This window comes from Pelophylax lessonae (assembly GCF_965119305.1).
Source record: "Pelophylax lessonae genome assembly, chromosome: 1".
Taxonomy (NCBI): domain Eukaryota; kingdom Metazoa; phylum Chordata; class Amphibia; order Anura; family Ranidae; genus Pelophylax; species Pelophylax lessonae.
This window is the reverse complement of record NC_138768.1, coordinates 330,107,973-330,127,078: the sequence shown is the minus strand read 5'-3', so window position 1 is coordinate 330,127,078 and position 19,106 is coordinate 330,107,973. Positions and strand designations below refer to the sequence as shown.

At 40.4% G+C, this 19,106-nt stretch overlaps 1 protein-coding gene across 2 annotated transcripts in view; it reads left to right on the top strand.

The window, feature by feature from the left end:
* Window positions 1–17,625, top strand: part of ZFHX2 (zinc finger homeobox 2) — a 106,631-nt gene extending 89,006 nt beyond the window's left edge. For both annotated transcript variants that reach the window (XM_082270375.1, XM_082270376.1), the window contains exon 10: window positions 15,927–17,625. In XM_082270375.1, the coding sequence (XP_082126501.1) occupies window positions 15,927–16,720 (794 nt within the window). In that variant the 3' untranslated portion in view covers window positions 16,721–17,625. The remainder of the gene's footprint in view (window positions 1–15,926) is intronic.
* Window positions 17,626–19,106: the final 1,481 nt, after the last annotated feature.

Below are 19,106 nucleotides of genomic sequence, written 5' to 3'. Positions count from 1 at the left end.
CTAAACTCTCTAGTTTTTTCATTCAGCACGCTGGGCTGAAAGGAAAAAAAAAACTTCTAGTGTGTACCAGGCTTAACAAACAAAAAGCTGAACTCCAGCTAACATTTTTAAGAGGTTATAGCAATGTTTTTTTTTTTTTACCTTTTGGGATAAAGGTTAATATATGAATAAAAGCTGACTATTGTAAGCTCCCCTGTCAGTGTAAAATGGTTTGTCTTAACCCTCCAAGGCAGGTCATAGATTATGCAATTTTCTTTCCTAGAACCACAGGTTGCAGAAAAGAAAATCGCTTGATTCCCCCTTCAACACAGTCAGTGTTGATGGAGGAATCCCTCCTGCAGAGCTATTGTGTTCTCCTGACAGGGTGACGTGGGGAGCCATCCCTACTGGAAGAACAAAATGATTATTGCTGTAGCTGCAGGCAAGAATCGCATGCTAAAAATCCATCATGCTGGTCGTACCCAAGTTAATAGATGGATGGTACAATTAACCAGCCCATAGATGGATCGAATCTTGGCCGGTCCCTGCTGAACTGGCCGAGATTCCAACCATCTATGGCTGCCTTTACTGACACTTTGGACAACTTGGTCTGGTAAAGGAAGGTGAAAAATAACAGACTCACTGGCCAGATCAACAGTGGAAAATAAAGGAGAAAAAATGAATGCAGCCACCACATCTAAAAAGGGACAATATGCAAAATAAAACATTTTTGTTTTGTGGGTTTAATACCCTTTTAAGCAAACTATTATTTTCAGAAGTTATCACCCTTTCCCTTATACAAGATAAATGCAATATCTGAGCACAACTGTTTACTACCGTATTAATACATATTACTCTGTTTAGGACCACTGCCCATTGTCATATCAGTGCTGTTTACATGGCCACTTAGAGCCGGTTCACATAGAGGCGACATGACTCCTTACTACTTCGGGGGCGACTTGTGCATACCCGTGCACCACGACTTCGGAGCGACTTGCAGGGACTTCACATAATGGAAGTCTATGCAAGTCGCTCCGAGGTCGCCCCGAAGTAGTACAGGACCCTTTTTCTAAGTCGGAGCGACTTGTGTCGCCCATATTAGAACGGGTCCTGTAGCGGTCAATGGACCGCGAGGGAGCGCGACTTGTCAGGCTGACAAGTCGCGATAGTGTGAATAGGCTCTTAATGACGCATTCATTTTGCTGTAATGTAAACATTTAGAAATCGGGAGCTAGGTTTAGGCAGCATATTGAGTTTCTTACAACAAATACATATGTTTCCTGACTGTTGGTGTCAGCTGGGCAGTAACAAGCAAAATAAGATGGCACAATGCTCTTGATAAGATCAGTAAAAAAAAAAATCTTTAGGGGTTGTGTGCCACATAAATGTAATAAATATATCTGTTACTACAGCCAACAGAAATCACAGCACAGAAATGAGGAACTGGCAAATTAAAGCTTGAATGAGGTTTGTTTAGATAGGGAAATGCAGAATGCTTCTACATAGAATACGTTAATAAATAAGCCCAACAAATAAAGTAGGCTATATGGAGGTTGCCATCTAAGCTCTTTCTGAAAATGACACAGAACAAGTAAGCAGATCAGAAAAGTCAGAAATCCTTATCTCAATACTTCCTGTAGATCAGCTACTAGAAGGATTTAAGCAAGTGGGACGGTATAACAGCCAGGGACCTAGAATTTTCAAATGATGAGGTCAACAATGGCATCCTACATATTTCTACCATGACTATTTCCTTTATGTATCATTGTTAGGAACCACAACATTCCTGACATTTTTGTTTTCAGTTTCAAGCCTATGTGGTTCCACCTGTTTCTACATTAGTGACATGACAGCTTACAGGTTAAAATCTGTAAATTTACAATTTCCATTAGTTGTAAACTATATTTTCAGGGGGAAAAAAACATTGACCCATGCCTGTTATCATTTTGTTTGAAATCGTTAGATAGGACGTAACTCAAAAACAAAAACAAAAAAAAACAAAAAAAAACACATATTGGGTGTAAGTGAAAGCAGCAAAAACGTGTTTTAGATTTAACCCTATGGCTGCCAGGCCCTGCCTTCCATTTGTTTTACCTCAAGTGGCCACAACATTTTCACTTGCAGCTTCCAAAATATGTAAAAGACCCTGCAAGCCATAAAGGCCCGTACACACGTAGCGATTGTCGGCCGTAAATATTCGGCCACCGTCCGATCAGCCGATTGTCGGCTTGTTAGTATGATGCTTCCGACAACCGACTGCGACTTTTCGGCCGAACAGAATCTGGTGTACAGCCTTTAAAATTTTTGTTGGCCAACACCAGAACGGCCGATTGTTCCTCAGTCAGTACAGAATTCGGCCGACAAACGGTGAGCAAGACTGGGCATGCTCAGAGAAGAAATAACACACGGAAAGTTAACCATCACATGATATCACTTCTGCAGTCGGCTGTTGTTGGCCGACAAAATTTGCGTGCAGTCTTTAGCACTTTTCAACCGACAGGACAGCAACGGACAAAAGACGGCCGATCGTTCGGCCGACAATCAGTGCGTGTGTACGGGGCTTACGTTTTCTAAAAGCACAGGGCCTGTTGAATTTAAGGATGCTGCTAGTAATTTTGAACAGCCATGATAGCTGTGCAAATGTTTGTCAAAACTAAATTTCAATAAAAATACTGAAAAATCTTTTTTAGCACACAAAAATACAATAATTTTCACTAAACTAGATACAAATGTATCAAGGTTAATAAATACTAAATATTTTCACATTTTAAAATGTGTCTTTTTACCAAATGATTGAAAACAAAAAATCAAAAAAACAAAAAACAAAGCTGTAAATAAGCAGCTAAATGAAAAACCTTGAGGCTAGCTTCACACCTTCATGTGGTATTGCATGATCCACAGTGTGGTGAGTTGAAGTCCTGCTGCGCAGTAACCTTTACATATGTTGCAATAAAAGGTTTAAAAATAGAAAAATACTGATAACTAGCTATGGCTATCGCTATTAGCCGATTAAGGCTTCATTTGCACAGGCGTTTAGCCTGCAATTCCCAGTACAGTGCAATGACAGGCTGTCGGCGGCCGCAGCTATTCATGACTGTTCACAGAGCCAGTGTGTACCTCCAGTGATCGTGGCGGTACACATACATTTTTGCTAGAAAAGCTAGTAGAAACATATGTTTCTACTAGGGCTTGTACTAAAACCTCTCATACCTAAATTACTACCTCTGAAAGATGCTGCCATACAGCTGGATACAGTGACAAATGGCAGATTCCCCTTCCTTTAGAGATAGTATCATTAACAATATAGAAAGAAAGTACATCACATAAAGCTAAACTACCTACATCATATAAATTATTATATACTCTCAAAATTCTGTAAACAGTATTCACATGGACAGGATTTTGGTTGTATTAGCTTCAACTTCTGATAATTTATCTTTCCTCCTTGAACAATATCAGTTTGGATATCAAATAGGCATGTTGCAGTAAACTGATTGTAGACTGGCTGCATCAGCTCATTCCAGTGGTCATTGTGTGACCACCTCTATTTTACTTTTGCACAGTGCAAAATTTTTTCATGCACTGAAATATTCGATCTGTCAAATTTGACCATGTATGCCAGATCTGTAAAGGTATGATGTTTTATTTTTCTACTTTCCTGACGTGGGACTCATGGTGCTTTATATGCTATTGGGGCAGCCATCTTGGATGCCCTCATTAGAATATTATACTAGAGCCAATTAACAAACCAGCATGTCTTTGGAGTATGGGAGGAAACCCAGGCAAGCACAGGGAGAACATGCAAACATACAGATATTGTTATGACCAGACTCCAACTGAGGAGCCCAGGGCTGTAAGGCAAAAGTGCTGGCCAAAAAAACATTGGGCTCTGCCACACTTTACGTATATGTTTATTTTCATCGTAAACCTTAACTGGATAAAATATAGTTTGCTAAAGTATTGTGTATCAAAAACAGCCCCTCCCCCTTATTTTATTAAATACTGCATTTACCCTTTATTATTACTTTGTTGCATACCAGCACTGTCAGTTTTCCACAGCCTTTCTGCAGCCGCTTCATATCTACATGCATGCTCTCTAGTATTGACTGCATGACATTTCCTGATGGTGACAACAGGGCAACATACCTGTGCAATGTTCCTCAGCATGATCATTTGTAGTCTCCAACAAGAATTTATTACAGGATGATAATGAAGGAGAACAGTTAAGAGATGGGAAAAGGTATTGCCACCCAACAATAGAAAGTTTTGGAATAAGGGCCTTCATGGCACTATCAACTGGTAAAATATTTAAATGGGTTTTGAAATAACAAAGGCAAAAGTGAAAGAAATGCATGATTTGGCTGCACTGAATAGTTTTTTCCATGTTGTTATATCTGTTTGCCTGGCTAATAAGAAAGAGAAATAACCACATCTAGGGAAAGTATCCTGCAACGTTAAATTCAACAAAACATTTATTACATCAAAGGGCAGCTGAAAAAAAAGAAAAAAAAATATAGGGACTATATTGTGAAAAATATTAGTGGGAGTGGGTATAAAAAAGACACAGATAGTTAATGTATGAACAAATGTGTCTCAGTTTCTGAAGCTGGGATAGCAGCCAGTGTGAAAATTCGCTAGACCAGACAGCCCACGCTGTACCCACACTGCTTTAACATAAACCTGTAGCCAGCCTGCCCAGGTTAGGGACAATATCTGTGGGCTTTGAGTTTGTGTTATTGGACAAATGCAACTTGCTTCCAGGTGCATTCTTTTTGCATTTCATATCAGTTGAGACTGTTCTGAGATTCACAGTTCATTAAAGTGGTTGTTAAGTCTCATTGATAAACTAGTTCTATCCCCTCTGTTTTAGGAAGATATAAAGTAAAATGTGTGTTTTTTTAAATTATAATTCTATATACCCTCTTGCACAGCTTCACTGTGTGGTCACAAGACCTACCTCTGCTCTCCTTCCCTTATCTAAAGAGAGCAGCAGGAGGGGTTGAGATTCCTCTCTGACATATGCCAGCCAGCAGAGGGAGGTCATGTGACCACACAGCAGTGCTGTGCAAAAAGGTATTTAGAATTATAATTTAAAAAAAAAAAAAACTGACATACTGTACTTAATATCTTCCTAAAAAGGGGAAGGAATTAGAAGTAATTTATCAATGAGGCTTAACAACTACTTTAATGAACTGTGAATCTTAAAACAGTCTCAACTGATCTGAAATGCAAGTAGAATAGTAGATAGAAGTAATTTACATACATTACTATGCAGCCACAGGAGAATAGCAGCAGAAGGGGAGGGGTGGGGAGGAGATCAGCTCTCACACACAGACTACTGAACTGACAGGCAGGGAGGGAGAGACGGAACACATAGCAGGATCGCTGAGGGATGTAAACTGACCATGGTATCATGGATCAGCAGCCATGATTACCATAGTCAGTACACATATGGGGACACAGGAACAGGCAAGAGCAACAAGGTATTTTACAACATAGAATGGGAGAAATTACATGGCACAAGCACTATGCTATAGATCAGTGATGGCGAACCTTGGCACCCCACATGTTTTGGAACTACAATTCCCATGATGCTCAACTACACTTACACTACAGAGTGCATGAGTATTGTGGGAAATGTAGTTCCAAAACATCTGGGGTGCCAGGGTTCGCCATCACTGCTATGGATCACGCTTTAAAGGAACAGGAGTATTTTTTTTAGGGTTACAACTGTCTTAATAGGTGCAGTTGAGAGTTGTATTTGCATTCCTATTGATTTGTATGGGGAGAAAAGCAATTCTGACATGAACAAAACAACGTCAACAAGTTACCATTTACGCTACAATCTGATTATATAATCATTGTACAAATTCCTTTAGATGTTTTTGGGCCTACTTAAACTATCATCCAATTTAAAGCCAGTCAGGTAGGCCCTTGCAGTATATAGATGTTGGAAGATCCAAATGTGATGGTACATTTAGATTGTATTGTGAGAGGTGAGCTTAAGTGTTTGGACTTTCTGTCTTGTCTGGGAGCAGCAATGTGAACAAATCAATAAGTGGAAAAAATGCTGAAGAAGCTAAACTAGATGGCAGTAGCAATGAAGATGGAAAGAAAATAAAACACACTATGGATTTACACCGATGTGTTTCCATTAAAATCAGTGAAAACACAAAAAAGCACACCAACATGTATTGTAAAATACTATGAATTGACCATCAAAAAAATGTGTTGATGCAAGTTTTTCATGTATTTCCATTGACTTGATTTGAAAACACATGTGCCTTAAGGCCTGGTTCACACCTATGAAGGTTGCAGTTTGCATACTCCAGCTGCATTTTGCATTTTTCAACACACGTTTTTGATCCATTGAAGTCTATGGAACCAAAAACCAGAAAAAAGTCCCCTGCCCTTTCCATAAAATGCACAGATGTGAACATGAGCTATAGGAAACCATGTTAAATAGACTGTAGTGTGTTTCTGTATAACTGAAAACACACTAAAAATGCATAGGTGTGAACCAGAAATGGAGAGGGGAAAATGCAGTTTTAGTAGTGACAGCGATTGCGTGCAGACAGAGGATGTTGAATTTGTATTATTCATATGGGCTTTTAATAGCTTGTGGCCTGATAACGTGCATTGATCATGCTTTGGTCACCTTATTATGCATTTGATCAGTCCTGGAAACTTACACATGACAAGACTCATCCTGCAAATATATGTAAACAGCAATTTTGCAAATAGAAAAATGGGTAATGAATGAGAATGTTTAAACGTTTCTAGAGCCTATGCAGATATCTTATGCCTAGTGCAAGGAAAAGTGGGCTGCAGAACTGATAACAGGATTTTTGTACTCATCATAAGTCCTTTCCTTGGAGGTCATCAAGGGATACCGCAACAGTTAAATACAGGAACATTTGGTTGTACTGTTGTTTTTAGGAGGATTTGGACGCTGGCAAACAAATAAAAGTTAGACAGGCAAGTATAACCTCTCCCACGATGCTTCAGTTTTTTACTAAGTGTGAACCATGAACACAGAGAGTGCGACCTGTGTCCCTTGATGAACTCCAAGAAAATGAGTTTACAGTGAGCAAAAAAAATCCTGTTTTCTCAAATGTTCATCAAGGGACATAAAAATAGTAGATTTCGGAAAAATTGGGATGTTCCAAAACAGCCAAACTGAGGGAAACACATCGCTAACAGCCCAAGACAAAGACAACAGTGAAACAAAACATTGGGGGTGCCTGTAGCTTAAAGAGTTGCTTGTAGGACCTTGCATCCAAAGATGCCTGAGCATCCACCTGGAACGTATGAAGAAAAAAAATAGTAGTAGTCTTTGAGAGGCAGATGCGTAAGGCATATATGCCCAGGAAGTACTCACAAATCTAGTCTAATGCACTTTAACTGGAAATGGTGAAATCCAATCCTAAAGCCAGTAGGCTTGAACGATGACATGTCTAATTCACCAAGAGATGATAGAACGGGAAGCAGGTTGTCCTTTGTGGAGACTGTCTGCAATGACAAACAGTGAGTCAGTTTGTCTGAAGAAAGATGTACCTGAGAGTTAGACATGAACCGCTCTGGCCATATTAAAGCAATGGAGGGATATCTCCCTAGGATGAACTGGAGAAGGGCAGAGAGATGGAAGGATAATGTTCTGGTTAAGATGGGAGGTGGTAACCACCTTAGGAAGAAAAGAGGCACTGGGTCTCAAAACAACTTTGTAATTGTGAAGAATCAGAAATGGTTCTTTACAAGATAAGGTAGCTAGCTCAGACACTAATTTAATACAAGTGATGGTAATGAGGAAAACCACTATTTGAACTAGAGTGGAAAAAGTGATATCCCTATTAGGTTCGAAAGGAGGTCTTTGAAGAACCGTAAGAACCCGGTTAAGATCCCACAGAGTCGCTGAAGGCTATACAGGTAGGACTGTGAGAGCTACACCTTGTACAAAGGCTTTGAAGAGGGAAATTGAAAACAATAAGTCTTTGGAATAAAATTTACAAGAGCTGAAATGTGTACCTTGATGGAACTTAAAGCCGTATGTTGATCCAACCCAGGTCATAGAAAGGTCATGTTCTATCCCATGGAGTATTTCCTGGGATTACATTTCTTCAACCTCGCACCAAAGTAAGCCTTCCATGTGCTAAGGTAGACTGGCTTCCAGAAGTTTAGGAATGACCAAGTCAGAACGACCCCTATCTCTTAGTACCTGGGCTTCAACAGCCAAGTTGTCAAAGTCACTGATTGTGAAGCAAAGTGGTAAATTGGAACTTGAGATGATCCGATGATTTCGGATGATCTGGAAAGGCACACATGGTGTCTGCTAACAGCCTGACATGGTTGGACTACCACGGTCTCCTGGACCAATTTGGTGCAAAGAGAATAACTGAATATGCCCTCTATCTCATTCCTGTGGAGCAGATGAGGAAGGGGCTTTAGAGATCATAGATTAGGTTGTGCTGATCCCACTGAGCTACCAGAGCTTCCACTGCTTCTGCCAGGGGATTTATTCATCTGGAGACTCTATCTTTCCAGTTTGTTGTTGAAACTGGAAACAAGAAGGTCCACATCTGGTGTCCTCCACCTGAGACACAGGTCCTTGGAACACCTCTGGCCCATTCTCCCAAGTCCAAGCAGTAATGGCTGGGGTAATCCTCCTGCCAGTTGTTTAATGCCTGAAATGTGGATGGCAGATGAGGCTGGAAGGTGAAGTTCTGCCCAAGACAGAATATGTTCTTCTTTTTCTGCAGTGATACTTCTAGTTTCTCCCTAAACATTGATGTACACCACTGCTGTGGCATTGGCCGAACCCGAAGTTTGAACCCTGATCAAATGATTGTGTAGTCAAGAAGTCCAGCAGTGAAGGGACAGACAAGTTGCTCAAAGCTTAAGTATGTTGATAAGGGGAGGAGCTTCTGCTGGTTACTAAGTTCCCTGCACTATCAGTGTGTTTAGGATACCCCCACTCAAGTCCATTAGGCTGGCATCCAGATCTTCAAGGCTAGTGGAGGAAAATGCTTGCCCGATTACAGGGCTGGGTTGGTGAGCCACCAGGCCAGAGATGACCTTGTCCTTGGTATCTAGCACATTGGTAGGTTTAATGACTATGCCTTCTTGTCACAGGCAACCAGAAATTTTGAGTTGTAATTGTCTAGTCTGGAACTGGACAAGTTGAACTGCTTAAAAGGAGGCAATGCAGAGCAAAAAACTTGTGTGCCCACAGCGTAGCGTTGATGTGCTAAAAAGATGGGAACATCTGGACAAGTTGAACTGCTTAAAAGGAGGCAATGCAGAGCAAAAAACTTGTGTGCCCACAGCGTAGCGTTGATGTGCTAAAAAGATGGGAACATGTAAGGATGCATCCTTGATGTTAACAGAGGCAAGATAGTCTCCCAGTAGAGGGAGGAAATGACTGAGCTGTTTATTCCATGTGTATTAGGACACTAAGTGTATTGAGGCCCAAGATGGGGCAGATGCCTGCTTTTGCTTGGGAATGGTGAATAGGCTTGTATAAAAACCTTGAAACTTTTCCACTTAAGAAACAATGTCAATGACTTCTAGACTTAGAAGGTCTGCTACAACATCATAAAGATCTGTTAGTCTTTGCGGAGAGGTTGGCTCATTTGACAAGAGGAATACAAAGGTATATTGGAACTCCAGCCTAAAGCACCTGGACACCACATCTTTTACCCATGCATTGGAAATACTGTCAGTCCAGGTGTCTGCGAAGGCTAATAGACATCCCCGCACTTTAGAAATTTGTTTACCCCACCATTATGAGTAGGACTTCTCCACAGGCTTGGAGGACTTGGGAGCCCAGGATGTAAACTGGGTCCTAGATTTCAGCATTGATTTAAAGGCCTCTTTTTTGCCTTTAGAATGAGTTTGGCCAGGTGCAGGCTTAGGTTTCTTTTGTTAAAATGTACTTGTACCTAGCCAGAGGGTCCTCTACCTAATAATAGACAGGATACTCATTCTGGAAATGGGATAAGCTACAAACGCTCCATAACTGACTGGTAAGGATGACATTGAGTCACTTAGATATTTCCTTAGACCACACTCCCAGGGTCTGGCAATTTGCCATTAAAGCAATAGCAGGTTGCAGAGCAAGGCCTGCTAGGGAAAACAAGGATTTAGAAAGAGTTTTCAGACACTTCAACCTGGTCTTTAAACACCCACAGGAACAGTCAGAGGTTTTTTTCAGACAAGAAATGGATAGGTCCGCAATGGGAATGCTCCACTTTTGTGTGAACTCTTTCTCCATGAGATATTGGTTAATAAGGTGTTCAAGAGAAAAAAATAGTAACTAGTAACCTGCTAGAAAGGTTCTGACAGTCTTGAAAACTGTAAAGGAAGCCAGACTGGTAACAGGGGTGGTTTCAAAAGCAGGTTGCTCCAGTAATTAAACATTTTTGCACTGTATAAATAAGAACCAAAATTGTATCTTTAAGCCTAGGAATAATGTAAGCAAAGCTGAAGAAAACTTCCTGGATTTAGCATAGGAGGGAGCAACACCTGAGGGATCTAAGGAAGATCCAGAGGAGTGAGGGGACACAAGCAAGGGACAATGGTTCAAGTTTTTAGCATTAAGTCCTTTAGGGGGAACACTGCAGGCTGCCCCAAGGCTGCTAGAGAAATGTAAGCTGGAGAGTCCCATAGAACTGCTGTCTTTGCATTTAGAATCTGACACACTGCGGAACAAGTAGGGCAAAATACACCAGAAGCACATGGGGTACTCGCAACCAACTGCAGACGCAGGAGAGGTTATATGGCCAGAGATGTCAATGTGAGGCAGCAGCAAGGACAAACCGGAGTAAACCCTTGGCTCTTGCAGGGAGAGCAGTGGCGGGAAATCTCACGCTGAAGGGCAGGAAGAGGCAGTGAAAGTGCTTGTGCCACAGCTGTAAATATCCTAGGACTAAAAGCCTAACTACAGCCAAGACAAAAACAGAAAAATCATCACAGGGGACATAACTTATAGCCTGTAGGATGTGTTCATTGTATGGTTTCCTCTACTGTTAATTGTAGTCTTTCTTCCATCGTTTCCCATCCCTGCAGCTGTAATGTTCTAGCATGTTGGGGGTTAATACAACTAAAGGGCTGTCACAGGATTTCCAAGTGAGCCTGACTATGCCCACCCTTTCTGGCTAGTTCCACCATTCATAGAACCATACTACAGCTTCTAGAATTGGAACACAATTTAAGAATGCAGGGGATGGAGCTATCAATCATGTGCCCATCCCCCATTCATAGATTGTGTCACGGCTCTGGACCTGTAAAGCACTCTGGCTAAAAAGCCAGTACACTTGGTGCCTGGAGAGTGCCATACGTAGAGCCCAGCGCCTGAAGGTCCAAGTATGACTTCCAAGATGGCACCAAGATTCTGCCAATGCTGACAGCTGCATATTGAGTCACAGCTCAGCAGAATAATGAATAATCTTGATTGAAGAAAAAAAAATAGCCTTGATATAAGTAAAAACTTTTAGAATAAAATGGGTTTGGTTTTCTCTGAAAGTCAAAATTGAAGCATCATGGGAGGGGTCATACTGGCTAGCCAAAACTTTTGAGTGTGCCAATGTTCAAATCCTTCAAAAGGAAACAGCATAATCCAGTGTCCCTGAATTCTACTGTTCCTATGTCCCTGATGAAGGATTAAGAAAAACCATTGACATGTGTAATGTTCTGTAGCAGCAGTTGCAGAATTTTTTCTAGTGCTGAAAAATACATACAGACATAGCTAAAGGCTAATTTGCATTGCTTATAGCACGTATACAGACTTAACTGTTAGCTAATTTGCAAGGCTAATAGCATAGCTTTTGGTGCTTCAGTTAAAAATTGTTTGTGAAGCAAACCACGTGGGGAAAGTAATTGGAATAATTGATGTCAATTAACAAAAACTGGAGCAAATGAAGCTAGGGTTCTGGTTTTGCTGTGTAAATTATTTCCTTGATATTGTAAACAGAGAACAGATATTGTCTGACAAAAGTTCTGCCCTAGCATGGATAACTTTTAGGACCAAAATTAATAGCGAGGTAGAATATGGTAGCATTCTAGTTATTCAAGTTAAAGTGGATGTAAACCCTCATATATACCCAGTGAAGCGAACAGTCTCAGATGATACACAGAGATGAGACAAATCTCCCTACATAAGTTTTAGTTGTATATCTACTGTCTTAAGCTTTATACACTGTTTAGAAAGTGAACATTGTGTTAGAATTTTTTCTTCCTGTTCCAGCACTGGGTGTGGAGTCTTGGCTTACACTGTGTGACAGCTGACTGAAGGAAAGCCACACCCCCCCCCCTTCACATACGTAGAGGAATGAAGAAACATGCAGAGCTGTGCTGTGAATAGACTAGCTCTCTGCTAATCTATCTCTATGCACCCACCCCAACACAAATCTCCAGCTGCTTTTGTTTCCTGTGTCAAAGAACTTGTCAGAAGTTGAAAGACACAGGACTTAGGGCTTTGGAGAGAGATAAGTAAACACTACATGTAATGCCCAGGTCAAATTTCATGAATGGAGTTTACATCCACATTAATATAGGAACACATTTCAGGAGAAAAAATAATGAAGATTCACTTGTTGCACAAATGTTATATGCGATATATTAACATTACATGAAAATATAAGTTGAGATGTGGACTTTCACAGGTATTCCTGGTGTACAAACATGTACTCATAATGATCTAATGAACTATCAGTGGAAAAAGGAAGTGCAGTTTAATCATACGCAGGACAGAACACAGTGTAATTTCATCCCTGTAGATATTTCACTTGACAATATCAGTCCTGTCACTTACCTGACTATTATCTCTATGCATACATCATTCTAAAATGAAATGGAGATGCTTGCATTTAGTAACTGCAGTATTTGCATAGTAGTGTTCACTTCCTTATCATCTGGATAGGACAGTTCTGCACTGCAAAACACATTTGGAAATATTTAGAAATGATTGAATGTACCTAATGTACTGATTTACTTGTTTGCATTGCCAGTTCTTATTGCTTTTCATTTTACAGCCCCTTATAGCTCATTGTCTGAGGCAGCTGTCTGCATTTTTGGCACAACTGTTTTGTATATGCCTGTTTAAAATAGGGCTCTAGCCAGTTTTAGTCTCTTCTTTATAGTAGAACAAGGCATCGATATTCTAGAGTCAACTGCCCTCTAGTGGATCTTTTAAAGTAATACATGTAGAATACACTCCAAAGGATTCCTGCAAATGCAACCCACAGCAGCTTTTCCAGTGGGAATGGAAAAAGAGACATATCATTCCCTCAGTATCCCAGACAGTAGAGACCCAACAGGAATCCAGCCTTCCTCTACATAAAATGAGTCAACTATTTCATTTGGAGTTCCACATGTAACAGATACCACACCTGCATACTTACTGTCTTCATATTCACGAACAGCGTTAACATATGCTAGTAATTTCATCTCCAAGTTGCTACCCATGTTTTGGCATCTTTATTTATTTCTGAATTTTATTCTATAATTTCTAGATCAATATTTCTTTTGTTAGAAAATTACATGTCATCTAACCTCAGTTTGATATTCTACGTGTCTTTACTTTTCTAAACAGTGTTCAGTACATGTTAACATAAAGTAGTGCCACAGTATAATATTGTTCCAAAATAGAAATTCCCAGTGGGAAATGTAATCAAACAAAACATCTAATAGTTGGATAGAGATGTCAGCTTTTTCCTCTGGTATTTTAAAACCATGAAACTCAAAATTACTTTTAACGGGACATTGTTTGATGTTAGAAAATAATAGCTAAAGAAATGAGACCGAAATACAGTGTGCATAATTAATTACTCAATGCATTGTGAAAAAAGCCTTTGTCTAACCAGGGCATAGTTGCCTTACATTACCCTTTTTCAGTGAACTATTAGATAACTTCAACATTTTCTAAATAAACACCTCACTGGTAAGGAAGCATTATTCATGCTGTGCAACTGGAGCATTGGTGTGCCAAAAAACAGTTTCCCAGATAAGTTGTGTACATTTTTGGATGCCCACAGTTCCATGAAACCCTAGGGTTCCTCCAGAGGTTTCTAGGGGTTGCTCGAACAATGAGCAATTTCTACCCCTCAGATAAGTTCCCACTGATGCCTTTGATCTTTTTTAGCTATTTGTAAGGGGGTAATTCTTCCCAATGACCACAAGTGTAAGGCCTCTTTCACACGGTCCGTCTCCGTAGGCGGATCCGTGTTGCTCAGCGGGGATCGATCCGTGATCCCCGCTGAGCCGGCGGATGACAGCTCCGTCTCCGCTTGCAGTGTGGAGAGGGAGGTGTCACAGCCCCTGCTGCCCTCTATGGGGGATCTGATGAGAGAGGACCGCCTGTCCGCTCTCATCAGATCCGATCACTGAACGGATGGAAAAATAGGGTTTCCATCCGTCCAGATTTCACGGACAGGATCGGATATGGATGGCAGCGGGTGTCAGCGGAGGTGTCTCCGCTGACATCCGCTGCCCCATAGAGCTGCATGGAGGATCCGATCAGATCCGCCTAAAAAACTGACAGGTGGATCTGATCGGATCGCCCGTGTGAAAGGGCCCTAAGGAACATTCTTTCTACTCACACTAATGTATCATGAGTTGTAGATATAATAATTTTTAGTAGGGGTTCCCTGAAACCAGAACTTTATTTCAAGGGTTCCTCCGTGTTAAAAAGATTGAGAAACACTGCCCTAGTGGATACTGATAGTAACTTCTGAAGTGAAGTCACCAAGGTGCCAACACACCCTGAAGGATCCAAAAGTATAGGTGTACCAGCCTCCAAAATAAAGGAAAAGTGCAATGGCGTCGAGACCAATTTTTGATTTTTCTCACCATATATATATATATATATATATATATATATATATATATATAGTTTTCATACTTTCATACATGATGCCACTTTTTGAGGCTTCAGACACAGCCATTACCTGGGAAGGGAAGTAAGGGGGGAATTCACTGCTTTGACTCATTCACTTACATGTGCATACTTAAGTTTGAGCTACTGATCTCGTAAACAGTATTTACAGTGGGAGGAAAGGATAAACTTAAAAAAAAATATACATAAAGAAGCCTAAAACCCTACACATTGGCATAAAATGATCAAGTATGAGGCACACTAGTGTGAATTGGATGCGGATTTACCCCGCATCCAATTCCTATGACAGGAGAGTGTGCCCGGCCCTCAGTGGAGCTGGTTCACACATTTCCATGGCAGCTGCAGAGTGGATTGCACAGGGGTCCTGGGTATTTTTGGCTCTATTTCAGGTTTGAATTCAGGCAAAAATATGGGCATGATTTATCCCTAAAAATGGAGAACAGGGACGTAATGGACCCCTGCTGTGAGCTGCATCTGTATGAGGTGTGAACCCGGCCTAACATGAATGCTTGAGAATTCCTATTTCGTTGACAAAAATACCATACCTACAGTGAGACATGATAACATTATACTGAGTGGCTGCTTTTTATTAGCAGGCACTGTAAATCCTGTTAAAATAAAAGGATAATTGATAAAACGGAGCGATCACAACAAAATAGCTTTTAAATTCAGCTAGGAATTCATAAAGAAAAGGTTATGTACAATATTCCCCAGTGCCATGCATATTTGACAATAAAAGCTGTTCCTGTGAATTACAGAACACATAACAATAAAAGCATGGTGGATTTTTCCTACCGAAGACTGAAACCAACCTAATAAAAGATAGTATTGATATGATATGATGATGGTATAGCAACATAAAATGTGAATATTAACAAAGACCGTGGAAAGTATCCAGGGTGTTTAATGTCTTTACCTCCCCTTACTACTTAGCTGCTGTCTTACTTTTTAAAATTAGTTTGTATGCACTTTTTCTTGCATACCTGGCTAACGTTCACATTTCTTTTATACATTGTTCCCAGCCTGTTCTCACCTCTGTGTTTCTTTCCTATCTTAGGCCCTCCTCCAAGCCTCATCGGGATGACGTCTTCTGTACCTCCAGCTCTCCTACCCCGTGCAGCTCCAACTGCTCCTTCTTCTACGCACATAACCAATGATACCACTATGGAGTCCTCACAACCTACATTGACCTCTGAAACCACTGGTCCTTCAGCTTTGAAAGCTGCTCCTCTAATTGGGGCTCCTTTTATGCCTTTTTCACTTGCTCCAGCTGCCACTCCCCTGTTCAGCCCCCAGATACAGGGCCCCTACTTTCAGCAGTTGTATGGTTTAAAGAAGCGTCTATTTCCAATTAATCCTGTCATTCCCCATACGCTTCTAGGGCTCCTTCCAGCTCCCCTCAAACTGGCACCTGAGACATCACCCCGTAAACCAGAACCATCACAGACAAAAGTAACAAATGAATGCAGTGCAGAGTCTAAAGAGGGAGAGGAGGAAAGTGCGGATCGAGATGACGACTTAGATGATGAAGATATACCAATGGTAGATGTGGCAATTAGATACCAATGCCAACATTGCAAGACTTCTTATGATGAAGAGGGGGAAGCAGAAGCTCATCAGCGTTCAGGCTGTTACACTGGTCCTCCTCCACACCCACCTCCACTCAGAGTGAGGGTCTGCACCTATCACTGCCTGTCCTGCCAAGTGCTACTGCAGGGTCCTGAAGCTCGAAGCCAACACTTGAGGTCACAGCAGCACCGTGCACAAAGTGCATGCAGTGATGGAGCATCCTCTGCAATACCTCAACTCAGGCCAAAGAGTGCTGCTACCTCCGTGCTCATGGCTTTATAGAGACACTCTATGTCTGTCTCACACTACAGACAAGCTTTCGGGCTGTCTTTTATCTTATTTCACTTAGTGTGTTTGTTTAATTTGCCTCCTAGAGTGTTTGTATTTGATCCTTTTCTGTGTATGTGTCTCATTCTCAGTGTCTCCCTACTTGTGTGTGTCTGTTACAGAATAAGCATTCCCTCACTCAAGAATGCTTCCTTAACCTTCATCTGCTGGAGTGACACTATCTCTGCTCACTTGACTGTCTAACTGTTTTGAATCTGTGTCTCTCCAGCAGGGAAGTATACTCAAAGAAATACATCACAACACAGGCCAAAAAGAAAACAAAAAAACCTTTAACCTCTGCATAGAATAATGAGAACCCAAAGCTTTTCTGCATTTCCTGATCCTGGTGCCAAAATAAGAGTGACCTCTCCCCTGTCTGTGGACAATGTACCCAAAATCCCTGGTGGTCAGAGATGAATTGACTGGACCATGAACCAATAATCAGGGGGAGGTAAAAAAACTGAATATATATGTATAACCAAAAGTTCCGTGACATAAGGAACCAAACACAAAGGCAATGCCCACTCTTCTGTTACACATGCATGTACACATGTGTGTACATAAAGAATTGGGGGATTTTATTTCAGATGGGGGATATAGCAACTCTCCACCAATGACTTGAACTTTGTTATACTTGGGGACTGATGACAGCACTCCAAGAACTATTGCTGTGATGCTTTAACCATTTGTGGAGGGGACAAGGGAAGGGCTTTAACTTTTTTGGGGAGGGTTATGGGGGGAGGGACATTTTTCACGCCCTTGCTCCCCTGTATCGCTCTCCCCATACCTCACTCTCAATGTTTTAAGCTTGGGGTATTTGGGGGGAGGGGGTCAGGATGATCAACCACCAAACAAGGACATGTAACAAAAAAAGTAACTAAAATGTTTGAATCCAAAGTTGCATAAAAACAAAAAAAAAATTCACACCAAAAAAAAAAAAGGAAAAAAAAAAAAAAATGGACGGGAAGATGGAAACCTGAAAATGGACAATTATTTGTATTATGGGTATGAGGAAAATGCTGTGTCACTGCATATAGTTCATCACTCAGAGCAGCGTGGGATCTGTACATAAACAGACATATGTCTGATACGGACTTTTCTATCCTCACAGCCACCATGTAGGATTAATAACACTAATGTATAAGACTTTCAGTCATTTGCTTTCTTCATTTTTGTCTTTTCATACTGCTCACATTTCTTTGTTTTGATTATGTCTTCCTTAATACACGGTACAATTGTTCTTTAGCCATTTTTTAAACAATTCTTGTAATTCAACTAGATACCTTTTTGTAAGATTAAGAGAAGATTTTGTTTAAGATCTAATTTTTTTTTTTTCCAAAAACTTTTAATAATTTATTCTTTGTTGTTAACAAAATAAAAATGTGTAACTAGGGAATGGCTTATTTTAGCCATTGACTTGCATATAACACATACTTACAAGAGGTAGATAAAAAAATAGGCTCTCTTTAGTTTATAAACTTACAATGATCACCCTTTAAATCTGTATGCTGAAATCGATTCACACAGCAACCTAAAATTGTACTGTGAATGGCAACCTCTATTATGATATTATTTTTTAGCTTAATGAATTAGGCCTTGATCACATCAATAAGCAAGAAGTGCAGATTCCATATATTATGGAATATGGAAATAGTTACAACTAAATATGAATTTATCATTTTTACAGTAGTATTGAATGTAATCTGCTAAAAGAAAAACTGGCTACTTTTCAAGCATGGTTTCTTTAGAATTCATTTAGCTGCACTTGAAACATGGTTTGGGACATGATAGTATATACAGACCTATATTCTGCTATAAACTTATGGCAATTTAGGGATCTTTTCATCCACTTTCAGTCAAGAATGAGATCAAATTGAATAAAATGGTCCATCGCTAAATTCCACCAATGGTTTGCAATAATTTCTAGGAAATAGGTCAAAAGCTGTCAAAAGAAACCAGCTTTCAGAGAAACTGAACTGCTTTTTAAGATATGTTTAATAATTTGTTGCCACACATTTAGTATGCCTTTAACTTGCATTAGAATTAGCCTGGTTGGAGGATAGATGCAGTTAAATTGCAGCAAAAAAAGTACAAAAACAAAAATGATGTATGGCAAATGGAAACATAAATGCAAGTTAACACTGATCCATGTAATCCAAAATTCACAGACTGCACTTTGGAAGCTTCACATCAGCAGCAGAACCAAACTCCTGTGTACTGAAGACCTTAGACAACCTGTGGTACAAGAGTTTTGTGGACTTGCTAGGATATCCTGGACTTATTTGACTGAATATTTTTGTCTTAATAGTAACATCAAGATGTATTATTATGGTGGCCACAA